This window comes from Semicossyphus pulcher, unplaced genomic scaffold (genome assembly GCF_022749685.1).
Source record: "Semicossyphus pulcher isolate SPU_LCO1_2020_fin unplaced genomic scaffold, fSemPul1.0.p SCAF_17, whole genome shotgun sequence".
NCBI classification, from domain to species: Eukaryota; Metazoa; Chordata; class Actinopteri; order Labriformes; family Labridae; genus Semicossyphus; species Semicossyphus pulcher.
Window position 1 is genome coordinate 24,465,883 of NW_027211681.1, and position 19,901 is coordinate 24,485,783.

The window sequence follows — 19,901 nt, forward strand, 5'->3', positions numbered from 1 at the left end:
GACATCAATCCTCTACTCGGCTTTCAGTCAGATTTCTGTGCAGTACTATCTTCTTGCTCAGAAGTTCTGAAATCAAGATTGTCTGTCATTGTTGATGCAGCTCCCACAACCCTCTGCCTTCCTACTTCCTGTCATGTCTTAACATATACCCACCAGGATATCCGTTAAGTCATCTCCTTTCACGCAATCCTTCTCTTCGAGTCCCATCCCCTTACCCAATCTCTCCGCCTTCTTTATCTTAGAAGAGCCATTCCCAGCTTGCCCCTGACTCTTTCAGTATCTTCCTTTGCAATCATTCTGTTCTTCTCAACTCTGTTCCCATCTCCCAGCGATCCCTTTATCAAATTCTCTACACCTTCCCTCTGTATTTTCCACATTTTATCGCTCTCAGCCATTCCTTTGTCAGTTCATCCACTTGTCTTCCTTCCCCCATCTCTTTCACTACCTTCATCTCCCCTCACCATTGCCTCCAGGACTCAACACACCTACTGTTTGTTTCCCTTGATCCAAACTACAGTAGAAGAGTTGAGTCTTTGATGGAACTACAGTAGAAAAGTTGTCTTTGATTTTTGTATTTGATCTGATATGGGCAAACTGGGACTTTTAGAGACTTACATGTAGCTCATTTACAGCGTGTAGTTGTATCTCTACACATCTAGTGATGGCAGAACCAGAATTTAATTGGAATTCTTGTTTATCTTGAAGATAAGTGTTAATCTTTATCAGGTTGTCAAACAGTTTCTAGAGATTCTGTCCAATCCAAACAATCCCTAAAGGAAGGCCCAATTCATGCCGAGAATGACCACTTCTTGGGAGACTTTTAGTAGAGGCTCTCCAAACTTGTGCCCCATTATCCTTATTTGTTTGATTCACTTGAACACTTTTGCATGAAGTCATAAGACACTTCCATTCGTACCTATGAAGAGGTATGTTTCAAGCATACCTGAGTCTTACGGCATCCACCATGCACTCATTAATCTCTCTGTTACTTTCCTGCTGTCACCTTAGCTTCCTTTTCTTTCCTCCCTCCCCTTGTTCGCTCTCGTCTATCCTTCAGCACAAGTTCTGTACCCTTAACCTTTATGTCTGTTATACATCTGGAATTCGATCTAAATGCCTCTTCTCTTTCCCCTCGGCTTTCTCTAGGCCTATCGCACATGATCTGTGGATCCCGTCCTGATGTCTCCATCACCCAAGCCTTGGCTACCTGCCTTCCTTTTTATTCCAGTGTTCACATTACCTCTCTTTTTTAGTATCTGTAAGCCTGGCATCATAGACTCTGACACACTGAGTTAAGTGAGAAGATAAAATCAAGTTGAGCGAGTAGGACAGGCCTTGTCTTATAGCATTAAACAGCATCGCTCAGGCTAAACCTTGCTTGAGTGTACGTGCTGATGTATACTGGTACACAACGTGCTTAACACACTACATGCTTGCTCTTCTTTACCCATTGGTAAGCCAAGAACACGAGTCTTGGGGCTTATCACTCTCCCTCTGAGCTCAAGCAAAAAGGCTTTATTGAGCTTTTATCCATCCACACTGTATAATAAGCAAGCGAGAGCCATGAACCAATGCTTTATGTTCAACAAGTTGGGACTTGAGAGCAGCTAACTTGTAAAGGTATTACGGGGTAGACTCACAATGACAACACAAGCTCTGTAAACGGACGCGTGGTTCAGTTTGGAACTCTAAACGCACACCGGAGGATGGTTAAAAAGACCAGTGCACAGTGTGCCCCTTTTTATCGACATGAGATAGGCAGGATAATGGTTTTCATTTAATCAGGCAGGTTTTTACGATAGACAGTCAGGGTCCCATTGAAACAGGTTGGCTCTTACATTGTAAGATTTAAGGACAGACGGATGTACGGTTTCTTGTTGGGTGAGGTTTGTTTTTAAAATGTGCGCCTGATACAGTGTAGCAGTGGTGTAACGATGTTTTTCACACTGCAGCTTGGATGAAAGTCAGCGCAGCACATGAGCACAAAAAAACGTCTTATCAAATCAAACGATTCAAAGCTGGGTTGTCAGAGGAGCTGGCGGATTATGTCTCTGACCGTAGCTGATGGGGATGACATCACTGCCTCGAAGCTGCTATTTTCTACAGACTTGTCCGAATTAGCTTTAACTGTAAAAAATAATGATGTTAACATTTCATAGCATGAAAACGGGTATCAATAAGACAGGTTTCCCCCCGGGGCCTGAGATGTCGGATCAGAACCTCAAAGACGCAAACATCAAACGTTTTTATGGCTGTCCTGACAGGTTGACAACAGACGGGGAGATGGAAATCCTGGACCAGATATTCTTAGCTCATATGCAACGTATTTAAATCAACAACAAAAATTAAAGTGATGCCAGGTCAAGGGCGTGTTTCATCACACATTTATCCACTACTTTTACCTATAGCTCTTTTCCCTTTTGGGTTTTTCCATTTTTCCATCAGCTATGTAACCCCTCCCTTTTGGTAGGGTCATTATCTCCACCCGGATCCTTCATGTTGTCCAACTGATAGATGCCGGTGTAGAAAGGTCATTAAATTACCAGATGTGTGTGCCTGCAGGTATACATGTACTGTATGTGTGTTTGGATGCATGTAAGTGTATGTGGGCCTGCATCCTGCGGCAATAGCCACTAACCTGTACGTTCCGTTGCCACGGCGGAGGCAGAAGGCAATTAATGAGAGCCCGTGTTCTTATCTGCTACCTAGCAACCTTGACTGTTCCGCCCGTCGCCTCCAGGAACCACTGCTGCTGCCTGTAATCGATTGCTCGGCAACCAGGGACCACTATGTGACATCGCACTGGCCTACGGAGCCGTAAAGGAGGAGAGGTAGTATAATATCTCTGGTTTAATCAACAGATATGATTTTCAGCTTCAGCGAAGTTAGCAGAGGAAGGAAAGAACATTTAAAGAAATTACTGTGACAATCCAAAAGTCCAGTTTTGGGGGACAGACTGGGTGCAAAATGTGTGGCAACTGCCTAGACTTTACAATAGGACCAAAACTGATCATAATACAAGATGTGTTAAGATCTGTCGGGCTCGGCGCATCAGGTAACAGTGATTGATCTATCACACCTTACGTTCGCTGTAACCTCTTCTAATGATACATTTCCTTGGGGTAACTCTGAACAACCACATGGGGCAAAGCATGTCATAGAAAAGAGAGTCTGCAGTGCATTTTGTCTGAAGGGAACAAAATGCACTCATGTCTCATGCTGCTGTTTCAAAGCTATCAGCAAAGTTATTACCACTCCACCTTCACATATCATGAGAAGTGGATGAATACAAATGCAAGCAATTTCTTTGACAGGTGTAAAAGTAATCCTGGGAAATGCAGGAAATTGCTAACTGATGCAAAAGTAGATGGGGGGGGGGGGAGAGAGAGAGAGAGAGAGAGAGAGTGCACAAAGAAATGAGTCACAGCACTTCACTGCTGCACTACAACCTGCTGCCTAACATCTCACATGCTTTCCGGACCCAGACAACTGCTCGGTCTGTCGCTGCCTTCCACCGCTCTCTCTATTTGAATGCCTCTTATTAAATTTGCAGAGTTAGTTCGCCCGGGGAGCAACTGAAAGCACAAACGCATTTCCCACGGATCATGTTCCAGAGTTAGTAATTGCCAAAGCAATTGTTATTTAAGTGATGCCCAAGGAACAAGGGCTAGTGTAGCAATGCTGTTTTCTACTAGTGTTAATATTTTAATGTGCTGCACATGCTGGGACTGAATGACTCGGGTGTTGACAGAAAATTGGATAATTGTGTCTTTTTGTTGGTATTTAAGATTTGTCTCAGGTTTCACTGATTTGATGTTTTGATTCTCCGTACACTGTGGTTTAAAAGGAAAAATTCAAAGCTTCCTCTTCACTTGACCCTGGTCTGTGTGGGGTTAGACAAGCTTTATTCTGCCCCTGTCTCCCGCTGCAGGTGCCAGAGTTGGGGCAACTTGCACACCACGCTGGCTGTCAGAGTGCAAGCTAACCTGCTGTGTTAATGCTAATCAGGCAACAAGGGGCAAGGGGGGCGGTCAGGAGTGAAAGCACTCCAGGAAAGGAGGAAACAGATTCACTCAACCGGCAGTAGAAAAAGGGGACGGCGGTGTGTAGTGGAGGTGTGTGATTTTGCGTAGCGTGCATGAAGGAGTGTGATGTGTTGGTGAACAGTGTGTGGCAGTGGGTAATTACAATCAGTGCTTGTGTGAAGACATGAAATCCATGTGTTGGCTGATTGTTTGCATTTTGAGTGTAAACGTGACAATGAAAAGTGTGTATGAAATGAACAGCATGCAATTACAGTGTATGCCTGTGTGACAGCAAGAGAGTGTGTGCGTCTGTGTGTGTGTGAGAGAGAGAGAGAGAGTGGCAGTGAGCAAGTGAATGAGCACAGCCTTATTGGAGAGCCCCGCAGACTGAGAGGCAGATTAATTGAAAATGCCTCAGATACCCGGCCTCAGCCGTCACTCCCCCGACAGAGCAGACCTTCATAATAAAATCCCTCAAACACACACACACACACACACGCACTCACACTCATTCCATTATAAATGCTCACTGTTCTCATGTTGAACACGCACTCATGCAGAGCTGCAGTCAGACATAGCAGGTTATGTGAAATCAGATAACGTGTACGTACACACATGCATACTCCAACACACACAGAAAAGTACACTATCACTGAGAAGCACACACACGCACATACATGCACACGGTAATTCTAAGTCCTGCCGGTTTGGAAAGGACACACTCAGACTTTCCTGCCGTTTTTTTTTTGCCTCCCCTTAAGAGGGATTGAAAAACATGGTCCTTGAAAAGGCCAGCGGTGACGGGCGTATTATCAGCTCCTCAGCAAAGCTCAAGGTGTGAACGGATGGATGTGCCTGTACTCATAAAGCTGAAGGTTGAAAAATATAAAAATCTACAATGCACCATCCAAGGTACTTCTTTATATCCGTATATAAATACATCTATAGTGTATTGATTAATTAAAAATTGTGCTCTTAGTTTATTAATGCGTCTACTTGAGAGTCTGCAAAGCGAAGGGATTGTTACCTGTAAGGAAGTTGTGAATGTACAGATGTGACTATTCCGAGTTGTAAAGTTGTATGTGCCTGTTCCGAGTGAACAAAACTGACAGATCAGAAGGACCCATGGAAATACCAACGAGGACATTCGCGATTAGCAGTTTCATTCCAACATATAGAAAAATAACAGATTAGAACAGATCATGAGAACATTTAAAATACAAGAAAAGCAATGCATAAATTATACAGAGAAGTAAATCCATGAATAAAAACAACAGAAGGCCCTTCGGCTGGTGAGCCTGTAAAGACACTTTGTTCATTTTTACAGATGTTTGGTTCCACTCCGCCTGCACAGAAAAACTTGCCGTTTTGGCACTTTTTAAGACCATATGTGTCTGTAAACGTGGATAAGAATATTCAGTCCATACTTTGTGTGGGCAGGTGTGAATATCGTATGTTTTGTGTGTGTGCGTGGGAAGGTGTATGTGTGTATAAATGTGTATGTATACTCAGTTAAGAGTGGGAAGGTATATGTTGTGTATGTTCTCACATTTCATGTCCATATAGTGTAACGCTAATCTATTCAAACACGTACAGTATATTCATTGATTCTCTACATTAGTGTCTGTGCGTGTGTGGTTGTGTGTGAGTGTGTGTTTGTCACAGTTGGCCACCGGTAGAAACTCTCTCCAGTTTTGTAGTATGTTGGATTCACAAGGAAACTCCCTCGGTCAGTCCGGTTGACGATGAGTCAAGTGATCAATAGATCAGGTCAACCAATGAATAAACCAACAATTCGACCTCAACAGCAGACAGTCAGCATTGTTTGCATTGAAATCAAAGTCCTGCTTTCTCTGTAGAGCTGGCAACACTAGCCAGGGCCAAGGTCAACTTCGCTTCTGTAAGCGTATGGTGTCAGGTTAATTTCCCTGTGTTGATTTCCTTTACATACAAATGTGTCTCAGGGGCAGTGCATCTCTGAAGGTAGGAAATAGCTTTAGACAATAGAGCTTCAGAATCAATGGAATCCTAATTAAATTGGAAAAGATACAGAAAGAGAATGAGTCAAAGCTTTGCCAGGTAAATGCAAATAAAAAGTATTCAGTTCTATTAGACTGAAAAGCCAGGTTATTAGCCTCTGAAGCTAATTTAGCTTAGCAAATCTAGTAGCCGTTTCACTAATCGGTGAAGGTCAGTTGGTTTCATTGTATAGAAAAACATTCTCTCTTACATCTTCCTTTGTTCACCTGTTTCAGTTTGAACATTAGCCAGACAAAATCTCTATTATTAAGCATTGTCACTCCCAACGCGTCAAAACCGGCAGCTTGGTCAGTGGTGCTGTGCTTCAAACTATGCAGTACCCCTTCAGCGTCAGTTTTGCAGGTGCACTATGGTCAAGTGAGCTGTAATGAACAAGCAACTTCCAGTTAGAGTTGACATTTTACAACTTTGGACATGTAGCAAAGGGAAAAGCCAGCCTTTATGCTAATGGTGACAGTAATCATAGTAAACTTGTCTACATGTACACGGGTATTTTATCAAAACGTAGCCTTTTCTCTGTGTTCTGTCCTTTCGTCCACACAAACGCCGTTTTAGGTCACTGAAAATGGATCTTTTGTAAAACTCCGGCCAGGGTGAAGACTTTTAGAAACTCCGTTTCCATAGAGACGTGTAGATCGGGTAAACTGAGTTTTTGGATGTGCACCGTTATGTCCTTTGTGAGGCGTCACAAATGAAGCAACATTCCTTGCATAATGAGGGACGTGACAAAAACAGTGATGCTCCTAACCTCGCTAACAGGACTGTTTACGTGTGTACACATGTGCTGTTACTCGTCCACTATATGGAGGAACAGAGGCGTCGGGACGCACAACTTAGGACAGATAGATTTTTTCTGACTTTTGATTGGCCGTGATTTTCTTCTTCTTCTTTGCATGACCGGGTTATATCACCGCCTGTTGGTGTGGCGTTCTCATGACAGTGTTTCTGTTGTGTTTTTGCGTTTTGGTTTGGACCAGGATTTTTTATAACCATGCTTGTGTGGACGGGGTTTTTTTTGGAAACGAAGGAGGGAAAACTCCCTGAACTCTGAAAAATACCCATGTGTGTGTAGACATGGCCGTAGTCACATGATTAAACAAGTGGAAAACTTTAAATGGTCGCAGTTTTTTAGGTTCTGGCACCAAAGCTTAGTAACTTAATCATTAAGTTAATGAACAGGTCAGGGTTTGGGTTTAATAATTTGATAGTTACTGGCCTGAGTTATGCAACGTAATTAAAATAACTTATTAGTAGTTTGCATTGACACAAGTCAATGCTGACTGCTGATTGACAATTGATTCCTCCAGTCTCCTGTGTGATAGTCACCTGACCACCACCACCTCCTTCCTATGCAGACCGTTCACACTCTTTATTTCACATGTTAAAGGAGACCCCACAGACTCATAGTTTGAAGTGTAGGGTCACTGACCAAGCTGCCATATTCTTAGCACTGGGAGTGAGAACGGGCTGCTCTGAACTGAGCTTCTGCAGCAGCACTCTTTCCATGTCTGCATATTGCCTGCAGCTACATGTGTCAATCAAATGATCTCAATGATTAAGATTCAGGTTGTGGCAATATGGTGAGGGTCTGTCGGCCCAGGAGGACACGATTTCTATACAGCCGAGATAAAAGTCTTTTGATGCAAAGGAGCCTCCTGGACCTTTGGCTCTACGCATCACGATCCAGGAGAGCTCAAGAGAAGTCTACCTTCAAAGCGCAGCAGCTCTGCAGACATGTTTGTTCGACTCAAATTTAACACACGCAGGTAGTAAAATGTGTATGGCACCGGAACACTCAACTTGCAATAGTGTTTTATCACTACTTGTGCCATAGTTTCCGTTATAACTGTGTTAATGAAGCATTGGAAGGAATAAACTATACTCTTTAAACAATAGAACTGCTGATCTGATGATTGCGGATGTGAGACTGTGATGGACTCTAAATTAAGCCCTGGCTAGTTATGTTCAGCCCTAAAGTGGAAAGCAGGACTGTCCCACCCTGTCACACTATAGCACAAAAATACTTATGTTCAAACTGCACCAAAGTGCAGCTCCTGAAATGTATCTTATGAAAAAGGGTATCATATTTTACATGTTTACAAAATAAATATATTATTCTGTTTAGCAGAATGCACAATTTAGTAAGGGGAGGTAAATGTAGTAGGGCCAAGTTGGAGATTAAATTCTAGGGACATTCTGTCCAATATCTTTTATCACATAACTTTTGTCCCTAGACTCCCATTTCAAACTGATATTAAACTCCAAGAAGGAAGTGAAGGAGGAAGGGGCATACGGGGATGGGAAGAGAAATGCTTCTGGGCTTACTCCTACAACTGTGAAGCCTGCATCTGTTTGTACAATGGTTTAATGTTTGCAGCGTTAAAACAAAGTACATTTTTTCCACTGCTGACCTTATTGTATGGATTCAAAAGAGAGCAAAGAGACTTCTCTGACATTCCCCGGGAACCATTGCAAGTCTGCAGTTTCTCAGACAGACAGAGATGCACTCTGAGAGCAACTACCGCTCCAAAGGGAGCCGATCGAGAGCATTGTTCTATGATTTTCCATGTCTATTGATTTGTGTTTTTCAATAAGCCCGAGCTTCAAGAACTTACAAAACTGAAATGAGAAACTAAACTTTGGTAGCAATGAGTCCCAGAGGCAGCCAGTTATATTGTCTGGAATAGTTTAACACCCACACGGATTGGTGTGAGGCAGAAACTATCCCTCTAGTCTGTATTAATAAAAAGCTTGTTGCCTATTCACCAGAGCTGTTCCACCCAAAGTATCTGTTAATCACTGAGGCCGTAATCCTGACGTTAACTTAAATTTCTCGGTACTTAGACTCTCTACGACCCCAAATTGGGAACAGTGGGGCCCAGTGAATGGTTATTATAATCTGTCCAGAAAAACACTGTGTGTGATTATGAGTTCTTACGTACATCTGGGACTCACAGCTCTGGACAGAGAGGGTGTGACGCTACTCCTCGGGGACTGGCACAGGCTGTGCTGTCTCAATGGTTCCCTATTACTTTTTGTCCTCTGAAAGCCTCAAGACTGTCAGCATTCCTTCATATTGATTTATCATTGTTGCTAATTGGTCAGACTAGACAGAAGTCACACAGGCAATCCCTTAGGTACAGCATTTGTGCATCCATCAGTCTCAACTTGTTGATTCAGGCCCCTGAGGACTAGAGTCAGACACCCGTCTAGCCGGAGGGGGGCAGATCAAAAACCCTGCTGTAGTTGAATACATACTTAATGTAAGAAAGGACACATATTAACTCAGGGACAGGAGCAAGGCTTGGCCACCTAAGATTGTATGTATGTGCAGGACAGAATAAAATCTGCTTGGGGAGCGACCAACGCGTCCAGGTTTAAATAAAAGTTTGATGATTCAAATAAGAACACTGGACAGAATTGAATAATGATCCTCAGTCTAAATGACGACATTGGACTGTGCTTATGAATCACTGAGCTAATGTTTTCCTTACATCTGGGGAATGGCCTCGAGGGAATATATGCAGGTAACCTCAGCTTAATTTCCCCCATTCATCCAAATGAAGCCATTATTTTTTTAAAAGCTTTTACCGCGACATAGCCTGTGGTACTAATCTAAAACTAATTGATTGGCGATTCCTTGAACCTTACACGTAGGGGAGCTGCCAGTGGAGTTTGAACAATAGGCCAAAATAAAAAACTGGTCCCTTTGGAAAAATGGAGGCCGTCCGACTAAGCGCCCGAGGGACTTTGCTCCCTGTTTTTGATTTGGTCCCACTCGCCCCAAATTAAGTTCTATTGATCTGATAGCAGAGTAATGACACGCATTTGACATCAAATTGCGAACGCTGGTGGCTCTATTGGATTGGCCGCCACAGGTGACATAGAGAGGTCAGATGAAAAGTCATTACTCAATATGACACACAATGGAATATGAAGGCAAAAACACTCAGGCATAATTAAATGGGCAGCTCACTCAAATTACAACACATATTTTCTCTCGTGCCCCTGGAGGTATCTGGCTGTTCTGCTAACAATTAAAACATTCTCCTGGTACCGATGGGTGGAATGCCATCAGTTTAAACTGGAACAGCTGTCTTATTAAAGGCAGAATAAGTTGGATTTGTTGGTTGATTTGTTTATAAATACAACATCTAAAGATGGCCCCTTCCCTGGCACAACAATGCCTCTTATTGGATGCATGCGCAATAAGAACCTAGAGGGCACAGTGTTTTTATAGAGTCCTGCCCTCACACACTGCATGCTGTTATTAGCTGGGGGCTACACATGCCCAGTTGTCAAAGGCTGAAAGAAAGCAAAATAAGAAAACTAAATGCGCTACTTCCAGCCTGATGACAGAGGCAGTGACAGGCAAAAGAGATGGGCAGATTAAGGCAGCGATCATTAATTTTAATCAGGCTCCCAGTCTGGCAGAGTTAATAATATCAGCACGCCCTTCTGACCTCGGATGATGGTACGACATCAACCTCTGCAAATTGCTCATTAATTTACCCCATTAAGTTGGACAGAGGTGGCGCGCATAGAAAAGAAACAAGAAGGGGAATGAATTAATTAGACATTTTGAAATGATACCTTTTGCGATTGAGATGTATCACAGCAGAGACGGAGAAGTCAGACGCCTCTTGTGAGGAAGAGTGGGCAGAAAAAAAAGATAATTTACTTGTATGGATTAGAGGTACTTGTTTTGTACAATTTGAACGATCAGCATTGTGTGACTTTTGTGTATCAGTATGTTCTGTGCATGAATCCAAGTGAAAGTCTCATATCTGATAATACCAAGCCTTGCTCCTGCTTTTTTTTTTAACAGATTTCATTGCAGAACTCATAACGTCCAACTCCTACACAATAATAAACCAGATTAAACCAAGGCAGCAACTTTCTTGCTCCTTTGAACTTCGTAATTCTGTATTGTAAAGGTCGTCTACCATATTGGAATGGAAAAGCTCATAAAATAAATACAAATGCAAACTTGAGAAATCATACCTCCCAAAGGCACTTTGGTCCATAGCAAGCTTCCGCCCAGAGCAGAGCAGGGTCATATATACTGAGTGGAGAGTCATCCAGTCTGAGTCAAAGTATATCCCTCGGGCCTTCGCTCCGCTTGCCATCCATTTTATCTCACTGTGTAGAGCAGGGAGCGTTTGACATATTTTAAGTTTCTGTGCAGCCTCGCCTTGAGCCGATACATGACTCCTTTATCCTTTTTCCGCAACACTAGCATGTTCAAATAAGATGCAGCGAGCCTCTCACCTGCTCTCAATATGCTTCTATTCCTAAATGTGATTACCAGGTTCTTGAAAATGGGAGCTCACACCTTTCTTGCCAACCTACACGACCACCCTAAAGTAATTTCTGCAAGATTCCCACTATTGAAATGTAAATTCCCTTCCTCATAGCTTGCCTTATCAAAAGAAATATGCTACACCTAATAAATAAGAAATGGGCTAGGACACAAAATGCAGGTTTTATCTAGATAGACAGGCAGGCCGGTTGAAACATACACATTAATGTACACACACGTACACACACATACCTTCAACTCCCCAACTGAGTCGTTATCTGTATGCAAAGCATCTCCACTAAGCTATCCACTTTGCAGAGGGGAGACTGAGAATAATGGACGACTAAGCCCCAACCCTACTCTCCCACCCACACACAATCACTCACACAAGCATGCTGGGACCGTATACATGCCCACACACAACTGAACATATGTAGTTAGGTGTTTCGAATCGATAAGCATGCCCAACACACAGCTTCCCTGACCTATTCTTACACTGACTAATTGCCAGGAAGAACAATTAGCCTGATAAGTATCACTTAATGTTCTCTCCCAAAGAGGGAGATACAGGCTATTCCAAAACAAACCCACCTAATTCCTCATCCTGCTTCCTCATTATCTCCCTAAATGATGCTTCTGTAGAAAAGCAGGTGTTGGTGGGGCCCTGGAATGATTGTTTTCTGAATGGTGGTTTGATGGGATTAGAGAAAAGAGGGACAGGGTTTAAGTCATGAATGAGGCTGCTTCTACTGAGATAGCTGAGCTACAGTGTGCCAGTAATGAGGTAGAAGACACTTGCTTTTCCCCACCTTTACTTTGCTCATTAGTGGGGATTCAGTGGGTCTGTGGAAGCCTGCGAGGACCAAAGTGCCCAGTATGAGGTAGTCTGGTGAACAGCTTGATTCCGGGTTATTATCGCTTAGTATTTTTGTGAACACAGCTAACCTCAGAAACAATCTCTTAAAATCAAATGTCACAGAATTTTCATAAAACCTTTTTTTTTTTTTTTTTTTTAATCACCTCGCGAGGATTCCAATTTAATCCTGGATCCAGCACAGGAATGGCCCGTGTCACTGAACACCTCAGAAGAAACACTATCATCTGTCTTGCTACATTAACATCTATCCCCATTATTAGTCTGCTGTTGGCATTCAATCTTACAATCTTCTTTACAGCATTCAACTCGTTTCCGCAGCTCACAGCTTCTGCTGGGCGGAAACGCCCTTCCAATAGTCCAAAATATCATGAAGGTCCTCGTCCTTTGCAAACTGCACCTTCTTACGCAGGGCATGCCCTGCTGCTATATAGGACGCTTCCTCTCTGGGGCTTTTTTTGTAAGGCCGGAACCGCTCCCAGATCCGCAGTGTGCTCTCAGAGGAGTACTCTGGACTGGAGGAGTATCCAGAGTTGTAGTTGTGGTGACGAGAAGGTGAGAGCTGGGAGTAGGTGGCTGTGGCATCCCTCTTGGTGCGGCCCAGCGGCTTAAGGAATGAGGCCTTTTGGGCCGGTAAGGGTGAGTCATTCCCGCCCTCATAGTAGAGTGCTGGAAAGGAGTGGCGGTGCTCGGAGCTGTGGTAGTCTGGCTGAACCTCCAAGTGGTGCTGCTGCTGTCCAGGGCCAACCACTCCACCTCCACCCCCACTTACGTTGTTACATCCCATCCCGCCCCCATTCACACTAACCCCACCACCATTTATGTTTCCCATCCCATTACCGTTGCAGCCCATTATTCCGCCACCTCCTCCACTACCACCCCCTCCATCACAACCCACTGGGCTGTTTTTTTCTGTTGGGTACTTAGGAGGATCGCCAGGCTTCTCAGGGATATCTACACTGTACACCCTTGTATTCTTTGCAGATCCAGCAACAGGGGCACCGCAACGGTTCTTCACCGCAGCCGTGTCAGCACTCAACTGCCTCTGAAGGGGCCGCACTGCATTGGCCGGGGGTGGGTCACGGTAGGGAGGAGAGAGGAATCCCCCACCACTGATGCCAGGCCGCTCAGACAAGGGCATGACAAGGGGCACTGGCGCCATGGAAGGCGGATGAGGCTGCTGATGTAGCTGAGGATGTAGCTGAGGATGAGGCTGAGAATGAGGTTGAGGATGAGGCTGGGGGTGAGACTTTGTATGCACTTTAGGGGAAGAGGCCATGATCTGATCTCCAGGGTGTCCTGGAGAGAGGGGCAGGAGGTTTCGGGGGAGGGATGCAACGCAAGTTGGAGGCTGGGAGCAGGATACAGAGTTGGCATTGTCAGCCGTGGTCACAACATTAGCAGAGGCATCCAGCTTCAGGGCATCAATGCAGTTGTTAATAATCTGGTTCACCTTGTCAACCTCCTTGGCAATGGTGGAGATCTCTGATGCTGAGCCACGGCCGTCATCATCCGAATCCTCCCCAGCCTCTGTTCCATTCTCAGCCCCACCTCGCATATCTACAATTACTTCCCCTCCTACCCCTGTACCTCCAACAGCAACCCCTCCTTCCCTGCCTTCCAATGCTATTCCTTGTGTCCTCACATCCATGTAGTTGCCTTTGCCACCGATTGCCTCAGAGAAGGCAGTGGCCATTTTTTCCACCTGTGGCAAGGTGGAGAGGCGGGAAGAACTGGTGTTGGCTGAGCCGTGGAGCATGCCTGTGCTGGAGGAGGCAGACTGGGGCAACTTGCCTCCCGATCCCCCTGAATGGTGGTGCTGGTGGTGAGCTTGCTCCTGGAGACGCTGCATGGCACCTGGGTCATTGGCCACTGCGGCGGCTGCCTCTGGGCCATACCTGAAGAATGACACATTCACTTTAAAACAAGCAACACATGTTGTTTCATTAACTAAATGCATATTAGGTACACAATGTAGCATTCTTTTTCTAAATAGCAAGATTGCAGTTTTCGCCCCAATACCTTTTTTGAAGTTAATTAGATTTAATAAGGCCTGTCAGTGATGCTATGGGAGGACAGAATGTTTTCTGTTTTAATTAAAGCTTAAAGAAAAATGGTATTGCCCAAAGTCTTACTAAAGAGCATGACTGGGGGAACAGTCAATTTATTGCTTGTATTTAGCATAAATTAGGCTTTTCAAGAATTAAATTCAAAGCAAAGCAGCAAAAAGACTAATGACAGGATGCCCACAGAACAAATTGCTTCAAAAATCAATTAAACTCAAAGGAAAAACATAGTGGCTGTCATTTTTGTTGTGGCTATAACATCCCAGATACTGTCTTCGTAGTGTCTCTTCACCAATTCATTGTCATGAAAAAGGGTTTTAATGTGGCCCATAGGACTTTCATTAACCAAATTTTGACATGACAAATTGTCTTGTACCTCATCTCCAAAATAGTTTTCTTCACACTTATAGCTTTCTGCTTCTCCTCCTGGATGCGCCGCCTTCTGAGACAGTAATAGACAAAACCGAGCACAATGACCATGCCGAACAGACATCCAAGGATGGTCATAATGTAGTGGGTAGTTGTGGATGAATTGTTGCGTGGGTCCTCCGGCCCCATAGCTCTCGTGGTGAAAGACACACAGGTGTGGTTGTAGCGCTGAGACTTGCTCACAGAGGCCACACAAAAAGTATAGTTTGTGTGTGGTTTCAGCTTGTCCAGAGTGATGATCTCCTTCTTGTTTTTAAGGGGCATTATGTCTGCAACAAAAGTGTGGTTGTACTGGGAAAGGATGTACATTTTACTGTATGGTCTCGGGATCTGCACCATGAGAGAGGCAATGTAGAGGGAGACAGTTTGAAGCTTCATAGAAATTTGATGGCTATAGGTGGGGTCTGGAGTGGACAATATGGTCGGCTGGTGGTACAGGCCTTGGTCTGGGTTGTCCAAACCCATTCCTGAACCATCCTGATCTGGCGTCTGGGAGGTCATCCCTGGAATTATCACGCCATCACGACACATCGTTAGAAGAGTGTAACGGGCATTTCTTCCATGTCCGGGCACTGGACTTAGGAGTGGATAACCTGTCATCTCAGCAGGGGTTTCGCACTGGAGCCGGTCATAGGTATGGGTTACATTGTTAAACGCCTCCAGCCATGTAAGAAAGCTGTAGAGATCACAGCCACAGTGGAACGGGTTTCCTGCCAGTTCGCAAACCATCAGCCTGTTAAGGACAGTGAAGGTAGAGGGATCAACACGGGCCAACTTGTTTGAAGATAAGTCCAAACTGCTGAGGCTGGGGCACTCCCAGAAGGCATTGTTGGCAATGACCTCAATGAGGTTGTGCTGCAAGAAGAGGCACTGCATTCGACCTAGGCCTCTCAACATGCCCTCAGTCAAGTTGGTCAGCTTGTTGTAGCCCAGCTGGAGAACCTGAGGGAAAAAAGAGAGTAAAACAAAAAGTGAGACTTAATCTTAAATCTTAATGGATGTTTTTTTTTTATGTTCATTGATGTATTGATATGCACTTACAAAAAAGAAACAGGGATAAAGAGATTCAGTCATATATCCATAACCAGTAAGCACACAAGAAGTAAGTCACAAGAGCTGGAGTTCTTTGCTTGATGAATTCAGAACATATTCCTGAGACGTTAAGGGAAATCTAAGTGGTATGCACTCTTTCAAAGTGTTGATGAATGTCTGTTCAATTCCTTGCCATTTTTATCTTCTATACACATTGAAAATGTAAACAAATAACCAAAAATAAATTAACGAATAGATAAAAACAGATCGTGTCCTTGGCTGCAGACCTGTAGGTTGGCCTGTCCAGCAAAGGCCCCATCCTCGATGTAGCTGATCTCATTCTTGGTCAGATTGAGGTCAGTAAGGTTTGTGAAGCGGAACATGGAGGTAAAGAGCACAGCCTTCAGTTTGTTCTCATTCAGCCTCAGGTCGTGAACCTAAGGTAGACGAGAGAGTACACAACTTTCAGGTGATGTCTTCCACCTCCTGGCAGAGATAGAGGAGGACCCAAACTCTTTGCCAAAGAGTTTCGCTGCCAAGAGCACATTGCACATCCAAACACACAGTTTGCTGTCTAATGAGTAATTTTCCAAATTACAAATCTGATGAAAATTAGTTTTTTAGTTAATCACAGCCTGTTTACAAGCAGCTCAGTTCCCCCCGAGATATCTAGTGGAGGTAAACGTTTATGCTAGGAGGGTTTAATAGATGCATATTACCATTACCGTTGGGTAACTTAATAAATTATCTTAAAGTTTTTCAGTCTTAATCATTAACTCAGCAATATGCAGATGATTACAGTAATCAACACACTTGTTACTGCTTGTTTAAGTTCCCATGAAGCTACCAGCATAGTGTTATTTGATTCAGCATATTTACAAGTTTAAAAACTTTATTGGTGCTTACACCAATCAGTAGCGCTGAATGTGAGGACATTCCAACACAAAGCGACTCTTTAACTGCTAGCTAGCTTGTTGGCTCTTACAGGAAGGGGGAGGGACATAATCGTTTGAGAAAGCGTTTCATTGGACGCAGAATACGTGCACACCCATAAGTGCTAAATGTTATGTTATCATCTCTGACAAAGCAGTTCACATGCTTTCCTGTTGTGAAGTTGTCTGTGTCAGACCTTAGATTTTTTCAAATAAGAGAGTTATTGTTGTAGATAACTGTAAATCACATTTTCTTGTATCTCTCACAATATGCAATTGACTTAAAGTCGAGCTGAAACGGCATTTCGAGAGTATCTAGCTTCCGTATCGTGACGTATTTCCGAGTGAAACAGGACGTGCAGGCGGGACATATCATTAGAGGGATTTGATTTGATCGTTGAGAAGTGGGCGTAGACAGACGTTCTCCACGGCGCAGTAGCTAGCTAACTGACCGAGCGTTCTTGGTGCTCTGCGGCTAAATGTTGCAGATTGATTGGATGAAATTGTTTGGTGCTAACTTATGTAGGCACTCGTGTAATTTAGTTTTACCGGAAGAAAAATTGATCGGATTTTAATATATGAATACGAAGAAATCGATGTTCTGTTTTTTTTTGGCCTATATTGTCAAATAGATGCACAATATTACTGGGGATGTGATCTAAAAGGATTAAAATGACATTTTTCATTTCACCTGGACTTTAAGAGGCAGTGATGCCATTTGCCAGATGTGTGATCTTTGCTATGTATAAATCTGGTATTTTAAGAGATAGGACACACACATTGTATAAGGGTAATATCATTTTCAGCATCTGTGATGGAACAGATCTCCCTGTATCCTTTCTGTAAACGTTATGGATATTTGAAGGACCATAAACATGATTGGACCATTCCAATCCAATGCTCAACTCTAAAGTATCATATAGAAGGCCTTGGGCAATCCGTGAAAGACATAGGAAATAAAATAAATAAAATCTATCTTGATTTCATGGGATTCACTTTTCAGCCTCTATCATCTGGCCATGATGTAGTTGCATGGGAAGTATTAACACAAAGGTAGAGCAAGAACTCAGGAGAAGTGATCTTACTCGACTCATTTGGAGGGCCAAATGCAGCCCTGATGCCGTGTGCTCCATTACAGAGGCCGACAGCTTTTTCTAAAGTGGACTGTCTCAGCTAATCACAGTAACCATCAATTAAAAAACAACAACTCTTTGTTTGGGTTGAGCTTCCATATCTCCAACTTATTCAGTCATTAGTTGGTCTAAAAATGTCACCGCAGCCACTATTCAGCTGCTATTGCTAATTGTGTCACATGAATATAAAATTGTAACTGTATTTGATTAAGAATATACAATGTAAAAATAACATCATAATACTATGCTAACAACATTAACGTAAGTTTCACAGCAAACAGCATACAATCACAACCATGAGAAGAACACAAGCAGAATACTGAGTGAACAGAAGCCTTGCAGAAGTCCCTGTCACAATTAATGGCACGTGCTCTTAAGCTGACATCATCATAACAGAGTGCAGGAAAGCATACAGTTTAATAGAGGTGGCTGTGGAGGCATAAAAGGCCCACAGATAGATAAGTTCATACTGACCGTGCTGTTGATGTGCTGGGGGATGGTCTCGTACGGAGGCTGGTTCTGACTGCAGATAGCCAGCCAAACGTAGCCTTTATCCCCCTCTATCAGCCAGCAGTCCCCTTTCACCATGCCGGGCAGGTGGAGGAGCAACAGTGCAGGGAGCAGGAGAGAGAGAAACAGGGAGGGAGACAGGGAGGACAAACGGAATCTGCTGGCCATGGTTTTGAAATAGGAGTGTTTGAGGTTTGCCTCAGCAGGAAGGAGGAAAAGAAAAGGAGTTGAAGGGAGGAAGGAAGCGAGCAGCGGTTTCAAATCAAGAACAGGGCGCAGGTCAGGGGCAAGCAGGCCAAATCTAAGAAGAGAGAGGTGAACGGAGGGGCGTCTTCACGGTGATTAGAGCTGAGTTTGCAGCATGGCAGCAAGTCCTGTCCCCATTTTAGGTGTTCCACGTCAAAGGGTTTTGGAGACTGTCACCCCAGCAGCTATTCATGGCCCCTGACAAGTGTACGTCTTGAGGAAATACTCCCTCTCAGAGAAAGGCAGAAGACCTATATAACACACAGAGGGAGGGAGGGAGGGAGGGAGAGAGAGGAGGAGAGAGGGAGGGGAGGATATTAACATTAATAGTTGTAATGACAAAATGATTAAGAGTAGGCAGAATATTGTATTACAGTTCACATATCCCCAGATGGTTTTAGAATTAATTGAGTTTAGGCCTCATTTCTAAAAGCACTGTGTAAAAAACAGGTATATGAATCTAATACCCATGCCCCCCAATCCCTTCAAGGTAATGCACCACAGTAATAAATCCATTAGCTGCCATGATTATTTCATTAAGTCTTAATAAAGCCCAGAGAAATATATTTTGACTTCTCAGATGAAACCAGGCTTTTTATGTCCTGTAATTATTCATGTTCATAAAAATAACAGCCTCTTATGAGAGCGAGTTTCGGCTCCTCCGTTCACACATCAGCGCGCGATGCACCGATGGAAGTAGAAATTGCCCGGACCATAAAGCGACGCCGCTTCTCTTTGGTGTTTTTCCCATTGTTTACAAGGTTCACCAGTTTGCAGCTGCAGCTCTATTATTTCAACTGTGAGGTACATAATGAAACAATAAAAATGTAATAGCTGCAGTTATATAGGGGTGAAAACGGGGAGATGGGCTAAGTGGCAGACAGAGGAGGGCTGTTGTAATTTGCATGTTTTAACAGGATCCTCGCTGACATTTAGCTATTTACCTTTCTCAGGGGGATTTAACAAGGATTAGGCTCTAATCCAGCATAAAATATTATGTATCTCATCACCACAGCTCTCAGTCGCTTAATTTGTTTCCAAAGTTTTGATTCCCTCCCAGGGAAAAGTTATCTAACCACGACATGAATGACAGGGAATTGAATGTAAGAATAACTGAGAAATAGAGTCAAAGAGGAGTATCCAGACGTATTGTGACAATCCTGGCAATTCTGCAGGTAAAACGGGGCAGTACTACCTCAGCTCCATTTGGGGTTTGTAATGGTGTTAGGCGAGGGGGAATCTTTTTAATCTTATTAACTTGTTGAGCAGGGAAACGTGATCAAATATGTAAATGCTTGTCTTATGTACAAGT

General features: G+C 43.6%; 1 protein-coding gene across 1 annotated transcript; it reads right to left on the minus strand.

Annotated features, from left to right (window-relative positions):
* Positions 1 to 11,157: 11,157 nt before the first annotated feature.
* On the minus strand, positions 11,158 to 18,511 carry LOC138594813 (protein phosphatase 1 regulatory subunit 29-like). Its single transcript, XM_069666049.1, has 4 exons — positions 18,308 to 18,511; positions 16,056 to 16,205; positions 14,684 to 15,678; positions 11,158 to 14,139 (listed from the first exon to the last, which is right to left on the minus strand). The coding sequence occupies exons 1-4, from the start codon at positions 18,509 to 18,511 to the stop codon at positions 12,564 to 12,566; spliced, it is 2,925 nt and encodes a 974-aa protein (XP_069522150.1). The 3' UTR covers positions 11,158 to 12,563.
* Positions 18,512 to 19,901: the final 1,390 nt, after the last annotated feature.